At 65.2% G+C, this 12,919-nt stretch overlaps 1 protein-coding gene across 1 annotated transcript; it reads left to right on the forward strand.

Annotated features, from left to right (window-relative positions):
• The first annotated feature begins 2,893 nt into the window (after positions 1-2,893).
• On the forward strand, positions 2,894-12,436 carry TPRA1 (transmembrane protein adipocyte associated 1). Its single transcript, XM_045534260.1, is given in 12 exon segments — positions 2,894-3,199; positions 6,353-6,479; positions 6,588-6,720; positions 8,353-8,439; positions 8,584-8,656; positions 8,762-8,841; positions 9,191-9,301; positions 9,412-9,472; positions 9,605-9,707; positions 10,969-11,049; positions 12,075-12,174; positions 12,176-12,436. Coding segments are annotated over 11 exon segments (1,110 nt in total). The 5' UTR covers positions 2,894-3,199; positions 6,353-6,369; the 3' UTR covers positions 12,347-12,436.
• Positions 12,437-12,919: the final 483 nt, after the last annotated feature.

Raw genomic sequence — 12,919 nt, forward strand, 5'->3', positions numbered from 1 at the left:
CGCGGCAACCGGGGGCGTCTCACCGTCTTCCGAGCAGACGCGTCAACGTCCCCGAAAGCTCAGGCTCGATGCTGCAAGCACCGCAGCAGCAGCTTCTGCAGCAGCGATTTTTTGCAGCTCTGACTTCCCCGGGAAGGGAGACGACTCGAGCGGGGACAGACGACCCAGATCGCAGGGGATCTTCCCGGGGAACCTGAGCTTTTTCCGGAGGGCAGTGGGAGCCCAGGAAGGTGGTTTGGGCAGGATGAGATAGGAGCGCGCGTGCATTTGGGGATCCCTCGGGCTGACCCCCGGGAGGGGGGATCGGTGCATTGCACCAGGCTGGAGTAGCGAGTGAGGACGCTGGGGTCCCCTCCAGCTAGAGCAGCTCGGGGTAGGCGAGCAGGGGCCGGCCTGGGTCCCAGCCCCCTTAGCCAGGCACCCGTGCAGGAGGGGAGCAGGCAGGGAGGAGCTGGAGAAGAAAGGGTGGATGGGCTTATCTTAAGTACCCACTGGGTGGGTGGGCGGCCTTATGTTAAGCACCCACCGGGTGGGTGGGCGGGCTTATGTTAAGTACCCACTGGGTGGGTGGGCGGGCTTATGTTAAGTACCCACTGGGTGGGTGGGCGGCCTTATGTTAAGTACCCACTGGGTGGGTGGGCGGCCTTATGTTAAGTACCCACCGGGTGGACGGGCGGGCTTATGTTAAGTACCCACCGGGTGGTGGGCGGGCTTATGTTAATTACCCACTGGGTGGGTGGGCGGGCTTATGTTAAGTACCCATCGGGTGGTGGGCGGGCTTATGTTAATTACCCACTGGGTGGGTGGGCTTATGTTAACTACCCACTGGGTGGACGGGCGGGCTTATGTTAACTACCCACTGGGTCGGTGGGCGGGCTTATGTTAATTACCCGCTGGGTGGGTGGGCTTATGTTAACTACCCACTGGGTGGATGGGCGGGCTTATGTTAATTACCCACTGGGTGGGTGGGCTTATGTTAACTACCCACTGGGTGGACGGGCGGGCTTATGTTAACTACCCACTGGGTCGGTGGGCGGGCTTATGTTAATTACCCGCTGGGTGGGTGGGCTTATGTTAACTACCCACTGGGTGGATGGGCGGGCTTATGTTAATTACCCACTGAGTGGGCGGGCTTATGTTAACTACCCACTGGGTGGACGGGCGGGCTTACGTTAATTACCCACTGGGTGGACGGGCGGGCTTATGTTAATTACCCACTGGGTGGGTGGGCTTATGTTAATTACCCACTGGGTGGGTGGGCTTATGTTAATTACCCATTGCTGCATAACAAATTATCCTGAAACTTAGCAGTTTAAAACAGTCATCCTGAATTACCTCAGTGTCTGCAGGGCAGGGTGCTTCTTCAGGATCTCTCAGGAGGCTGCAGTCAAGGTGTTGGCTGGGGGCCGGGTGCGGTGGCTCACGCCTGTCACCCCAGCACTCTGGGAGGCCGAGGCGGGAGGATCGCTCGAGGTCAGGAGGTCGAGGCCAGCCTGGGCAATGTAGCAAGACCCCGTCTCTACTAAAAATAGAAAGAAATTAGCTGGACAACTAAAAATATATATAGAAAAAAATGAGCCGGGCGTGGTGGCGCATGCCTGTAGTCCCAGCGACTCGGGAGGCCGAGGCAGGAGGATCGCTTGAGCCCAGGAGGTTGAGGCTGCTGTGAGCGAGGCTGACGCCACGGCACTCTAGCCCGGGCGACAGAGCGAGACTTGTCTCCAAAAAAAAAAAAGCACAAACCCAGAGGAAAATAGGAGAAGGGAAATCATAAGGACAAAAGCAAATAAATAAATTAGAGAACAACAACACAAGTAAAAAACAGTTTATCTTCTTGGAGGGAGGAGGGGAAAAGAGAGAGCAGGGAGACGGCACGGCATCTCAGAGAAAAAGAGAAGGAGGTCCCAAGTGGTGTGCTGCTTTTATGGGGACAAAGAGGAACAATGGAGATCTTTGTCGCTTCAACCGATACGTATTGACCTTTGAGGAGGTCACGCTCTCTCCTGTGTGTCCAGGGAATTAGCCGCTGTCTCTGGTCTCGAAGTGAGAGAAGTGAAAGAGACGCCCTTTTATTCCACAAAAGCCATAAATTCCAACAGAAACCCCCACACGGGCTCCAAAACTCAAGGGCACCGAATGCAGAATTGTGCATTGCTGTGGTGACAGAAAACTTCTCCGGTCCCGCCTCCCCCAAGCCTGCAGTCTCAGAAAACAGGCAAAGAAAGATAAACGGGAGTGGTTAGGCCTGGCTGGTCACACGTGCCCAAGGACACGTCCTTTGTGGCACGTGGCAGGCTGCGAGCGTCCTGTCCCCTGGAGGTCACCAGGACGCGTGGGGTGGACGCAGCCAGCATGTGAACTCGGGCAGCTTCCGTCGGCCCCCAGTGCTGTGCAGAGAACACAGGCGACGTAGCCGAGACAGGCAGCTCAGGAGGACTTCTCGGAGGCGGTGACAAGGAGAGAGAGCTTGGAGGCAGAGGGACAGACGGGGCCCAGGCTCAGGCCTAGGGCAGTGTCCAGCCTCCCCCCAAGGCCAATTGAATGTGACCAGGAGGGATGTGAATAATCACCTGGCAGAGCTTGGGGACCGGTGGGTGAGTCCCCCAGCCCATTGTCCCCGTGGTCATCGGCTATCACCAAGCCAGGCACGGCACGGCCGCTCTGGCGAACCCTGAAACTTCTCCAACATCTGACCGAGGTCTAGGCGGGGAAAGTCCCAGGTAAAATCCCAAGTGACCACAGGGAGTGTCACCGTTGGCTTGGGGACAAGACCATGCACCCCTGGTGGTGCAGACGTGCACCAGCTGGGGGAACAACGGGGCCGGTCTCCTTCCAGCACAGCTGTGTCGTCACGGGGTGTGCGTCGCGGGGTGACTGTCATCCCTGGGCGCCCACAGTTTGCACCGGATGCCGCAGGGAATGGCAGGGACAGTTCTGTCCTCATGACACCCCAGCTCTGGTGGGGGCAGACAAATGACTGCAGAGAAAGCCGGTCGATGACTAGTCCGGTGAGAGAATTAGGGTGCTCCGGGGGACATAAAGGCGCGTGGTGGCCTAGACGGGACAGGTGCACCGGCCAGGCTGCAGAGGAAGCCCTGGGAGGCGGGGAGGTGACATGACAAGCAGCCACCACGCAGGGGCAGGCGCCAGCTTAGCACGTTCAAGGAACAGAAACCGAAACCAGTGTGGCCGCAGGACGGTGCGTGCGGGGCGCGGGGGAAGGGCACTCAGAGGGAGGCGCCTCTGGGGTCAGAGGTCACCCCTGCAGGCGCGGCGGCGGCGGCGGCGCTCCTGCCGGCGGAACCGTCCTACTGTCTCTTTAAGAGGGCAGCGGCCCGGCCCCGCCCCTTTGGAATCTGATTGGTCGCTTCCGCGCTCTTTCAGAGATGCTCCATTCCTATAGGCTGCTGGGGGGCTGGGGGCGGGCCCGGGCGCCGCAAGTCTGGGACCGTGGGCGTTTTCGCAGTTTTGCCTGGACGCAAAGGTCTGTCCTGCCTCCCGGGTCGCCGCGGCCGGGAAGCGCTTGTGCGGCGTTGACCGCGTGTCGCCTTTCCGGGCTCCGCCACCCGCACTTCCGCGGGGCCGGCCGCCCGCGGCTCTTGCGCGACGCTCCCCGGCGCGGTCGCCTCCCCGCGGCGCTGGTGGCCGGAGTGTCGCGGCCTGTGCCGGCCCCGGCGGCGGCGGCGGATGGGCGGCCGGGCCTGAGCGCGACACGGGGCCGTCAGGTAAGGAGGGGACCCGCTCCCCGGGTCCTGCGTGGCCGGAGAGGGAGCCCTGCGACAGTCCCCGGGGACAGGGACATCCTGTCGCCTCCTCCTCCTCCTCCGCCACGGGGGACCCCGCTGCCCGCCAGGCGACTTGGGCTGTCGGGTGCGAGGTGGCCCCGGAAGCGCGGCCGGGCAACGGGGGGGCCGCGCGTGGCGCGGGGACAGCGCGGGGTCACATCGCGACACCGTGTCGGGAGCTTGTTTGGGGCCAGGTGCTGTCCGAGGGGATCGGGGACGAGCACGCGTGGGGGGACGCGGCCAGCACGTGCACGCGGGCTGCTTCCGGGGCGCCCCGGTGCTGTGCAGAGAGCACAGGCGACGTAGCCAGGGCAGGCAGTTCAGGAGGGCTTCTCGGAGGAGGTGACGAGAGAGCTTGGAGGCGGAGGGCCCAGGCTCAGGCCTAGGACAGTGTCCGGCCTCCCCCCAAGGCAGCAGGGAAGGGGGCCTCGGTCCTACGGAGCCTTCCCTCATCCTGTTTTGCTGCCAGGGTTGGAAAGTTTCACAGCCTGCTGGGCGGGACACGTTGGGGGACACGGGGACAGCCCATCCGGTGGCTCTGGGTGAGGTTTGGTCAATCCCATTGCACGGATGAGAGATGGACAAAAAAGCCGAGGCCCAGGGAGGGGAAGGCCCTGCCTTGCAAGACCTTGACCTGGGACCCCGCCGGCATCCTGCCCCCAGGCTAGCCAGGAAGGGTGGGAAAGTGGCCCCTGGAATGTTAATGAGCTTGGGACACACCCTCCCAGGTGGCAGAGAGGGACTGTCCCCATTTGTTTGGTCCTGAGAGGGCTGGAGTTGCCCTCGGGCACTCTTCATCCCTCTGGAATCCTCCTCTGAGAGTCACCTCCCCCACCCCTTCCTCCCCGCCCACCCCCAGGCGGCCTTGTCACCTTCCCCTTTTCCTATCTCTCTGTCCCCAAGGCCGGGAGCTCATCGGAAGGAAAAGTCAGTCACGAGCATGATGGGAGGGGGTGTGTTAGACCAAGTGTCTAGGAGAACTGAGGGCAGAGAGGGCCGGAGACCCGACCTCTCTCTTCCTCTCTTTTCCTCTTCTGTACAATGGGTACAACGATCGTCCCCTCTATCTTAGTGGCTGGGGTCACTGTCAAGCGTATTACCAACTGTAAAGCACCTGGCACTAGGTCTGCCTGCAGGAAATGTACGATTTTGCTTTTTTTAAAATCATTGCTGCAGTTATTTTGCAAGCTTTGGCACACGGTGGCAATTCTAGCACGGGCCCCCCGGGTCCCATGACGCTAGTGTGGGCTGTGGGGGGGTGGCTGGGGGGGCGACTCACCCCAGGTCACAAAGCAAACGGGTGGCGGAACAAGAACTGCAACCCAGAGCTGTCCAGCTCCATCCCCTGTGTTAGCCGGAAGTTTTTTGGGTGGTAAATTAGGGAAATCAGTCAAACTCCTACTAAGCAGAAAGAGGAATTTTTTGGGTTTTATAACTGAAAAGTCCCCTTCAGGTGCGGCTGGATCCAGGGGCTCCAACGAGTTCGTCAGTATCTGTCTCAGCTCTGTCCTCCTCTGTGTTGACTTTACCCTCAGGTGGGTCCCCAATTTGGGGGGTCAGAGTGGCATAGCTCTGACTGGCGGATCTCAGCAGGAGGAGGACATTTCCGGGTAACGAGAGCAAAAGTCTCAGGGCAGATTCTGATTGGCCAGGCTGAGATCACGTGCACATTCCCGGGTGTCGTGAAGGGGCGGGGTCTGCCGGACCCAAAGGGGCGGAGTCTGCCATCCCCAAAGGGGCGGAGTCTGCCATACCCAAACCTCATCCTCAGCGTGGGGGAGCCACAGGCCCTGCCCCGCCTGGGGGAGCTGGCTCTGGGACCAGGACTTTGCTCCTCCGCAGGGGACAAGGCTGTAGAATCTCCCTCCTTCCCGCATGTCATTGATGTTCCCAACTCAAAGTCACTTACAAGTTCTTATCCCATGCCACCCGAAGTCACACGGAAGGTAGGAAGCCGAGGTGCCGGGGCGTCAGGCCCGTGTGTCCAAACTGTCCTTCTAAACGTTGGCACCTGTGACGTGTTCGTGCCCCGACACCTGCCTTCACGTGGAGACCTCCCGTGCGTGTCCCAGGCACGGCTCCATGTCCCCTCCATTGGTGTCTGCCTTCCCAGGGTGACGAGGGCCTGAGGGTCCAACTGAGGAGCACACGATGCCCAGCTGTGGCACGTGGCAAAGCTGTGTGGCCTCGTGCGACTCAGGTGGCGCCCGAGTCGGTCCCGCTGGCGTGAGAACTTGCCACGTGCATGCCCCGTTGGACGTGCCCCGTGTCCCCACGCTCTGGCTGTCGTTACCCCCATTCTGTAGGGGGAAACTGAGGCACGGGGTGGGGAGGACGAGGACGTGAGGGGCAGGGCCGGGAGCAGGATGGAAGGGACTCCGGGTGAAGTCGAGTGGCTCGTGCTGGGGGTTCTGTTAGCGGGGGGGGGGGGGGGTGGCCGGGACGAGGGAGCATTAGGGAGGGGTCCCCGGGTGTGCTCTGTGCAGCCCCCCGATGTCCCCCGGGTATCCGAGACTCAGGGGAAGGAGGGCAGGGGCCCAGGTCACACGGCTCGTGTGCTCCCCCAGGGCCGGCGGCTGGCAGGATGGTGATTTGGGACAACGGGACCACAGCACTGCCCCCGCCCCCGGCACCAAACATCAGCGTGCCACATCGCTGCTTGCTCCTGCTGTACAAGGACATCGGCACGTCCAGGTGAGGGGGGGTGGCAGTGTCCCCGGGTCCTGCCCCCCACCCCGTCAGTGCATTCTGGGGGCCGGGTGCACACGCCGTGGTGAGGCAGCTTCTGTCCCCGTCCGCTAGGGTCCGGTACTGGGACCTCCTGCTGCTCGTCCCCAACGTGCTCTTCTTCATCTTCCTGCTCTGGAAGCTTCCGTCCGCCCGGGCCAAGATCCGCGTCACCCCTAGCCCCATTTTTATCACCTTCTACATCCTGGTGAGTTCCCGCGACTGGCGACAGCAAAGCCACCTCCAACCGCGTTAAGCCGAGAAAGGGGAAATGAACCGCCCCCCCTCCCGCCCCCGGACTAGAAGGCGGGCTTCAGGCACGGCTGCATCCAGGAGACGAGAGGATGTCACTGGGGGTCGCCGTCTCTCCGCGTCTCTGCTCTCTCCTGGCCTTATCTCGGGGGAGTCCTCCCCGTATGGGGACACAGATGGCCAAGAGCTGCTTGGAGCCGACATCCTGCCCGTGCGGACTCCAGCAGAGAGTCCCTCTTCCCCGACGGTGCCAGTGTAGACCCGGGGCTTCCTCTCCTCGGCCCACCTTGCGTCCCGTGTTCAGCCCTGAGCCGGTCTCTGCGGCGCTAGTGCGTAGGGTCGGCTCAGCCAGACGGTGTGGACGGTGGGAGGTGGCCGGGTGGTTCCTAAAATTAGGGGGGGGAAGGGGGAGATGGACGCTGAGTGGGGGACAAATGCCAGCCGGCCATCGATCCTACGAGGCCTCTTTGGAGCAGGCCTTGTGCCTGCTGGGACAGGTGGCAGGGCCGTGGCTGAGAAGGTGGCTCCAGGTATGGCTGGCCAGTTCCCTTCCCGCCAGGTCACGGCGGGCAGTGGGCAGGCAGGGGGCCTGGGGAGCCCCAGGGGGCCACTAGCAGACTGATGTCCCCTCCCCTGTGACACGGTGGCGGGCTGGATGCAAACTGAGGCCTCCTCTCTTCCCTGCTTCCCTTCTGCCTCTCTGACCCCCGACCCCTTAGTGTGTCTATTCAGCAGATGTTAAGATATTGTCCCGTGGTCACAAAGGACAGAGTTTGGTGTCAGTCGGGGCCCTTCCTCTGTGTCAGAAAACTCGGCTTCAACTCCCAGGAGCCAGAGGAGAGGTGTTGACTGAGACACCAAGAAGCCACAGGGCTCTGGGCACGGCTGGATTCAGGGGCTCAGTGACGCCACGGGGGCTCCCACGCCATCCCCGAAGCCAGGAGCGGGGGAACCCCCCTCGCCCGGAACTACATAAAGGACCAGGGGGAGGAAGGGCGCTATTGCCACAGGGGGGCGACAGATGCCACAGGGACTGAACACGGCTCACCCGGAGGTCCCTGCAGCCTCCTGTCACCCTGTCCCCTGCGTCTTGGAATGCAGGCACCATGACTCTGACAACGCTAACTGCACGCGTGTCCTCGGCCCTTCCCGGGTGCCAGGCACGGCTTCTGCCCCGTCTGTTAACCCCGTCTGACCCTCCCATCCACCCACTGCAGGGGCTGCTATTTTCAACCCATTTTACAGATGGGGAAACTGAGGCAGAGAGGTGCAGTGAGTTGCTTGCCTGGGGTCACAGCTGCGAAGCACCAGAGCCTGGGTCCCCCCTGAGAGCGGAGGGCTGGGCCTCAGGCCACCAGCAGTGGGGGCAGGGGGGGGCTCCACGCCTGGGAGCCTCACCGCCCACCTGGAGTCCTGTTCCTACCTCCCTGTCCCCACCCCGGCTGGCCCCCTCCCCGGTTCCATGTTCGGTTTGCACTCAAGGCTCCTGCAGATGTTGGGGTGCACGTGTGCTGGGCCCGGGGGCTCCGGGGCTCCCTCCCCGCTCAGCACGCCCCCTCCCTCCCTCCCTCCCTCTGTCACCCGACAGGTGTTCGTGGTGGCACTGGTGGGCATTGCCCGGGCCGTGGTATCCATGACAGTGAGCACGTCGGATGCGGCTACCGTGGCTGATAAGGTGTGGCTGGAGGCTGGCGGGGGAGGCTGGCGGGGGAGAGGCTGGCGGGGGAGGCCGGGCCTGGGAGGGGGGTGACAGGAGGGGGGTGACAGGGTGGGGTGCCGGCCCCCCGGGCTGACACCCTGCCCGTCGCTCTGTGTCCAGATCCTGTGGGAGATCACCCGCTTCTTCCTGCTAGCCATCGAGCTGAGCGTTGTCATCCTGGGCCTTGCGTTCGGTGCGTGTGCCGCGTGCGGGCTTGGGGACTCGCGGGCCGGCCCTGACCCCTCCCGGGTCACCTGGCTCGGCGGCCGCTCACTGGCCGGCGTGTGTCGTCTTCCAGGTCACCTGGAGAGCAAATCTAGCATCAAACGAGTGCTGGTCATCACCACGGTGCTGTCCCTGGCATACTCGGTCACCCAGGTGCCAGGGTGGGCGGGGGCCGGGGGTGCCGGGGGCGGGGCGGGCGTCAGGGAGGAAAGGCCATCTTCATCCTCCGGTCCCCGGGCCCGGTTTCGAATGGTCACCAGGTGCGGGGGGTCTCAAACTTTAAGGGCACCTGAGAAGCCACCCGGGGTGCCGGTGACCGGGGACGTGTCACAGATCCGCAGCCAGTAGGTCACGGTGCAGGGGAGGGGTGGTGGCCCCGGCTGGCCCTCTGCCCCCCGTGGGTCCGGCCCCTGTGGCCCCAGTGTGCCCAGGGAGGAAGGGGCCTTCGGTGGGTGGGAGAGTCTGAGACCCTGTCCCTTCCTGTCCCTTCCTGTCCCTGCAGGGGACCCTGGAGATCCTCTACCCCGATGCCCACCTGTCTGCCGAGGACTTCAACATCTACGGACACGGGGGTCGCCAGTTCTGGCTGGTCAGCTCCTGCTTCTTCTTCCTGGTGAGACGCAGGGCCGGGCAGGGGACCGGACGCCTCGCGCCGGCCTCGGGGTCCGTCCCAGCTGTCCCCAGCGCCCTGCTCAGCGCCCCGCTGCCGCTGTGTCCCCGCAGGTCTACTCCCTGGTGGTCGTCCTCCCCAAGACCCGGCTGAAGGAGCGCATCTCCCTGCCTTGTGAGCCCCGGGCCGGGGCCGGGGCCGCGTGGTGGCCGCTGGGTGGCGGGGAGGGGACCCCGGGTCGGGGAGGCAGGGCCTGGCCTGGCAGGGGCAGGACCTGACCTCACCGTCCCCCCCCGCCGCCCCCAGCGCGGAGGAGCTTCTACGTCTACGCGGGCATCCTGGCCCTGCTCAACCTGCTGCAGGGGCTGGGCAGCGCGCTGCTGTGCTTCGGCGTCATCGAGGGGCTCTGGTACGGCGGGGCGGGGCGTGGGTGTGGGCGGGGCTTGGGGCGTGGGCGGGGCTTGGGGTGTGGGCGGGGCTTGGGGCTGGGCAGCGCGCTGCTGTGCTTCGGCGTCGAGGGGCTCTGGTATGGCGGGGCGGGGCGTGGGTGTGGGCGGGGCGTGGACGGGGCGGGGCGTGGGTGTGGGAGGGGCGTGGGCGGGGCTTGGGGCGTGGGTGTGGGCGGGGCTTGGGGCTGGGCAGCGCGCTGCTGTGCTTCGGCGTCATCGAGGGGCTCTGGTATGGCGGGGCGGGGCGTGGGTGTGGGCGGGGCTTGGGGCGTGGGCGGGGCTTGGGGCGTGGGTGTGGGCGGGGCTTGGGGCTGGGCAGCGCGCTGCTGTGCTTCGGCGTCATCGAGGGGCTCTGGTGGGGCGGGGCGTGGGTGTGGGCGGGGCTGGGGGCGGGGCTGGGGCGTGGGCGGGGCGTGGGGCTGGGCAGCGCGCTGCTGTGCTTCGACGTCATCGAGGGGCCCTGGTACGGCGGGGCGGGGCGTGGGCGTGGGCGGGGCTGGGGGCTGGGCAGCGTGCTGCTGTGCTTCGACGTCATCGAGGGGCCCTGGTACGGTGGGGCGGGGTGTGGGGATGGGGCGTGGCTTAGGGTGGGGGCGGGGCTCCAGGTGGGGCAGGGCGTGGGGGCTGGGCGGCGCGCTGCTGTGCTTCGACATGGAGGGGCTCTGGTATGGTGGGGCGGGGCTTGGGGTGTGGGCGGGGCGTGGGGTTGGGGCGGGGGCGGGGCAGCGCGCTGCTGTGCTTCCACATGGAGGGGCTCTGGTATGGTGGGGCGGGGTTTGAGGTGGGGGCGGGGCGTGGGGATGGGGCGTGGCTTGGGGTGGGGGCTGGGCAGCCCGCTGCTGTGCTTCCACATCATTGAGGGGCTTGGGCGGGGGCGGGGCTCCAGGTGGGGCGGGGCGTGGGGGCTGGGCAGCGCGCTGCTGTGCTTCGACATTGGGCTCTGGTACGGTGGGGCGGGGCTTGGGGTGGGGGCGGGGCGAGGGATGGGGAGGGGCTTGGGACAGGGATGGGGCGGCTTGGGGGGTGGGGCCTGGGTGGGGAGGGCTGCAGGGGGGGATGGGGCGTGGGGTTGGGGGCAGGGTGTGGGGATGGGGAGGGGCTTGGGGTAGGGCGGGGCGTGGGAGATGGGATGGGGCTTGGGTGGGGGCGGGGCGAGGTGGGGCGGGGCGTGGGTGGGGGCGGGGCGCAGAGGCCCCACGCTGACCCCGCTTCCCGCCCCAGCTGCGTAGACGCCACCACCTTCCTGTACTTCAGCTTCTTCGCGCCGCTCATCTATGTGGCCTTCCTGCGGGGCTTCTTCGGGTGAGTGCGGGGCGGGCTGGCGAGGGCACGCACACGCTTACACACGCTTACACACGTGTGCACACGCACACTCCCCCACACAGAAAATAGAGACTGCACATCGTTCTGCACACACTTACACACACTTACACACGCTTACACACGTGCACACATGCACACACACACACACTCTCCCCCACAAAGCAGATGGGGGCTGTGCACATCGCTCTGCGTTCTGTATGTTCACAGTCCACTAACTCACGCAGCAAGCTTTTATTGAGCACCTACTGCGGACCAGACATGGCCCTGCAGCCACCAGGCACAACACGGAGCAAAGCGAACACGAGTCCCTGCCCTCAGGGAGCTGGCACTCTAGCGGGGGAGGCCTGGGGACAGGGGACAGGGGGGTGTGCTCTGCGCGGGGGAGGCCTGGGGACAGGGGACGGGGGGGGTGCTCTGCTGTGCGGCTGTTTATCTGCAGACGTGTCAGGGACACGTGAGATTGGGGTCCAACTCCAGGCCCCTGACGTGGCAGCAGTGTGGGTGCTCTGTCCCCTCCCCTCTCGCCCCTACTTGCCAGGACCCGGGTGGGGAGGGGGACAGGCCTCCCACGGGGGGAGAGAGTTGGACGAGGGTCAGAGTGGACCCCAGCCCCAGCTCGGATCTGCACACAGGGCTTCTCTCCTAAACTGGGCCTGCTTGGAGAGTCGCCCTGGTCAGCGGGGAGAGGACAGTCCCACGAGCTGCAGGGGTCATGGGGGGAGCAGGGCCAAGGCCACCATCAGTGTTTGCTGAGCGCTTCGGCGCAGGGTCGTGATGTACGTGTGTCCCCTGCAGCAGGGGCTCACGTGACCATCTCATGGTGACAAAGCAGGCACGGGAGGCCCCTGCAGGGCCGGGAGGAGCACAGCTGGGCTCAAGTTTTGCAGGAGGGACAGGGGTGGCCGGGTCCAGGCTGGGGGGACGGGCGCCAGGTGGCCTCCTGCCGGGCGAGGACCGTCCCTGAGTCACCTGCGGGGGCTCCCCTGCCTCCCCCACCCCCTCAGGTCAGAGCCCAAGATCCTCTTCTCCTACAAATGCCAAGTGGACGAGACGGAGGAGCCGGACATGCACCTGCCCCAGCCCTACGCGGTGGCCCGGCGGGACGGGCCCGGAGGCCGCGGGGACAGCGGGGGCCTCGGCCGCCAGCTACTCCAGCACGCAGTTCGACGCGGCCGGCGGGGTGGCCTACCTGGACGACGTCGCCTCCATGCCCTGCCACAACACGGGCAGCATCAACAGCACGGACAGCGGGCGCTGGAAGGCCATCAATGCCTGAGGGTGGCCGCCCTGGCCGGGTGGCCCGGCGGGGCCAGCGGGGGACAAACCAGGGAAGAGGCCAGCACACCCGGCCCGAGTCCCGGGTGCAGCAGGAAGAGGTTGCAGGACCTTTGGGGGTGGCAGGCCTGTGTCCGTACCCCAAGCCTGGAGGCTGCGTCCTCCCGTGGGGCCCCCCCACCCAGTTCCCCTTAACCACCCCTGCTGTCGCCTGTCCCCTGTCCTGCTCGGGGACACAGCCAGACTGACCCGTCCCCCCAGGGCCAGGCCGTGGGTTCCCCCGGTTTCCCGCAGCCTTGGCACGCCGGGCTGGCCTGGTCCCCCTGTCCCCTCTGCCCCGTCCCCGCAGGACTGTGGCCTCCCCGAAGCCCACCGTGGGGGATGGGCCGGAGCGTGTATATTTTCTCGATCTATTTTTTAATAAAAAGCAAACAGAGGAGAAGGGATGGACGTGCGGGTTTTGCAAGAGCACCAAGACACGGGGGGCTGCAGCCACTTATAGCCAGTGTGGGTGACAGGGACAAACCCCCAAACGATGGCCAGGGAGGGGGCAGAGCACTCGGGGAATTTGTGG

Source organism: Lemur catta, chromosome 21 (assembly GCF_020740605.2).
Source record: "Lemur catta isolate mLemCat1 chromosome 21, mLemCat1.pri, whole genome shotgun sequence".
Lineage (NCBI taxonomy): Eukaryota > Metazoa > Chordata > Mammalia > Primates > Lemuridae > Lemur > Lemur catta.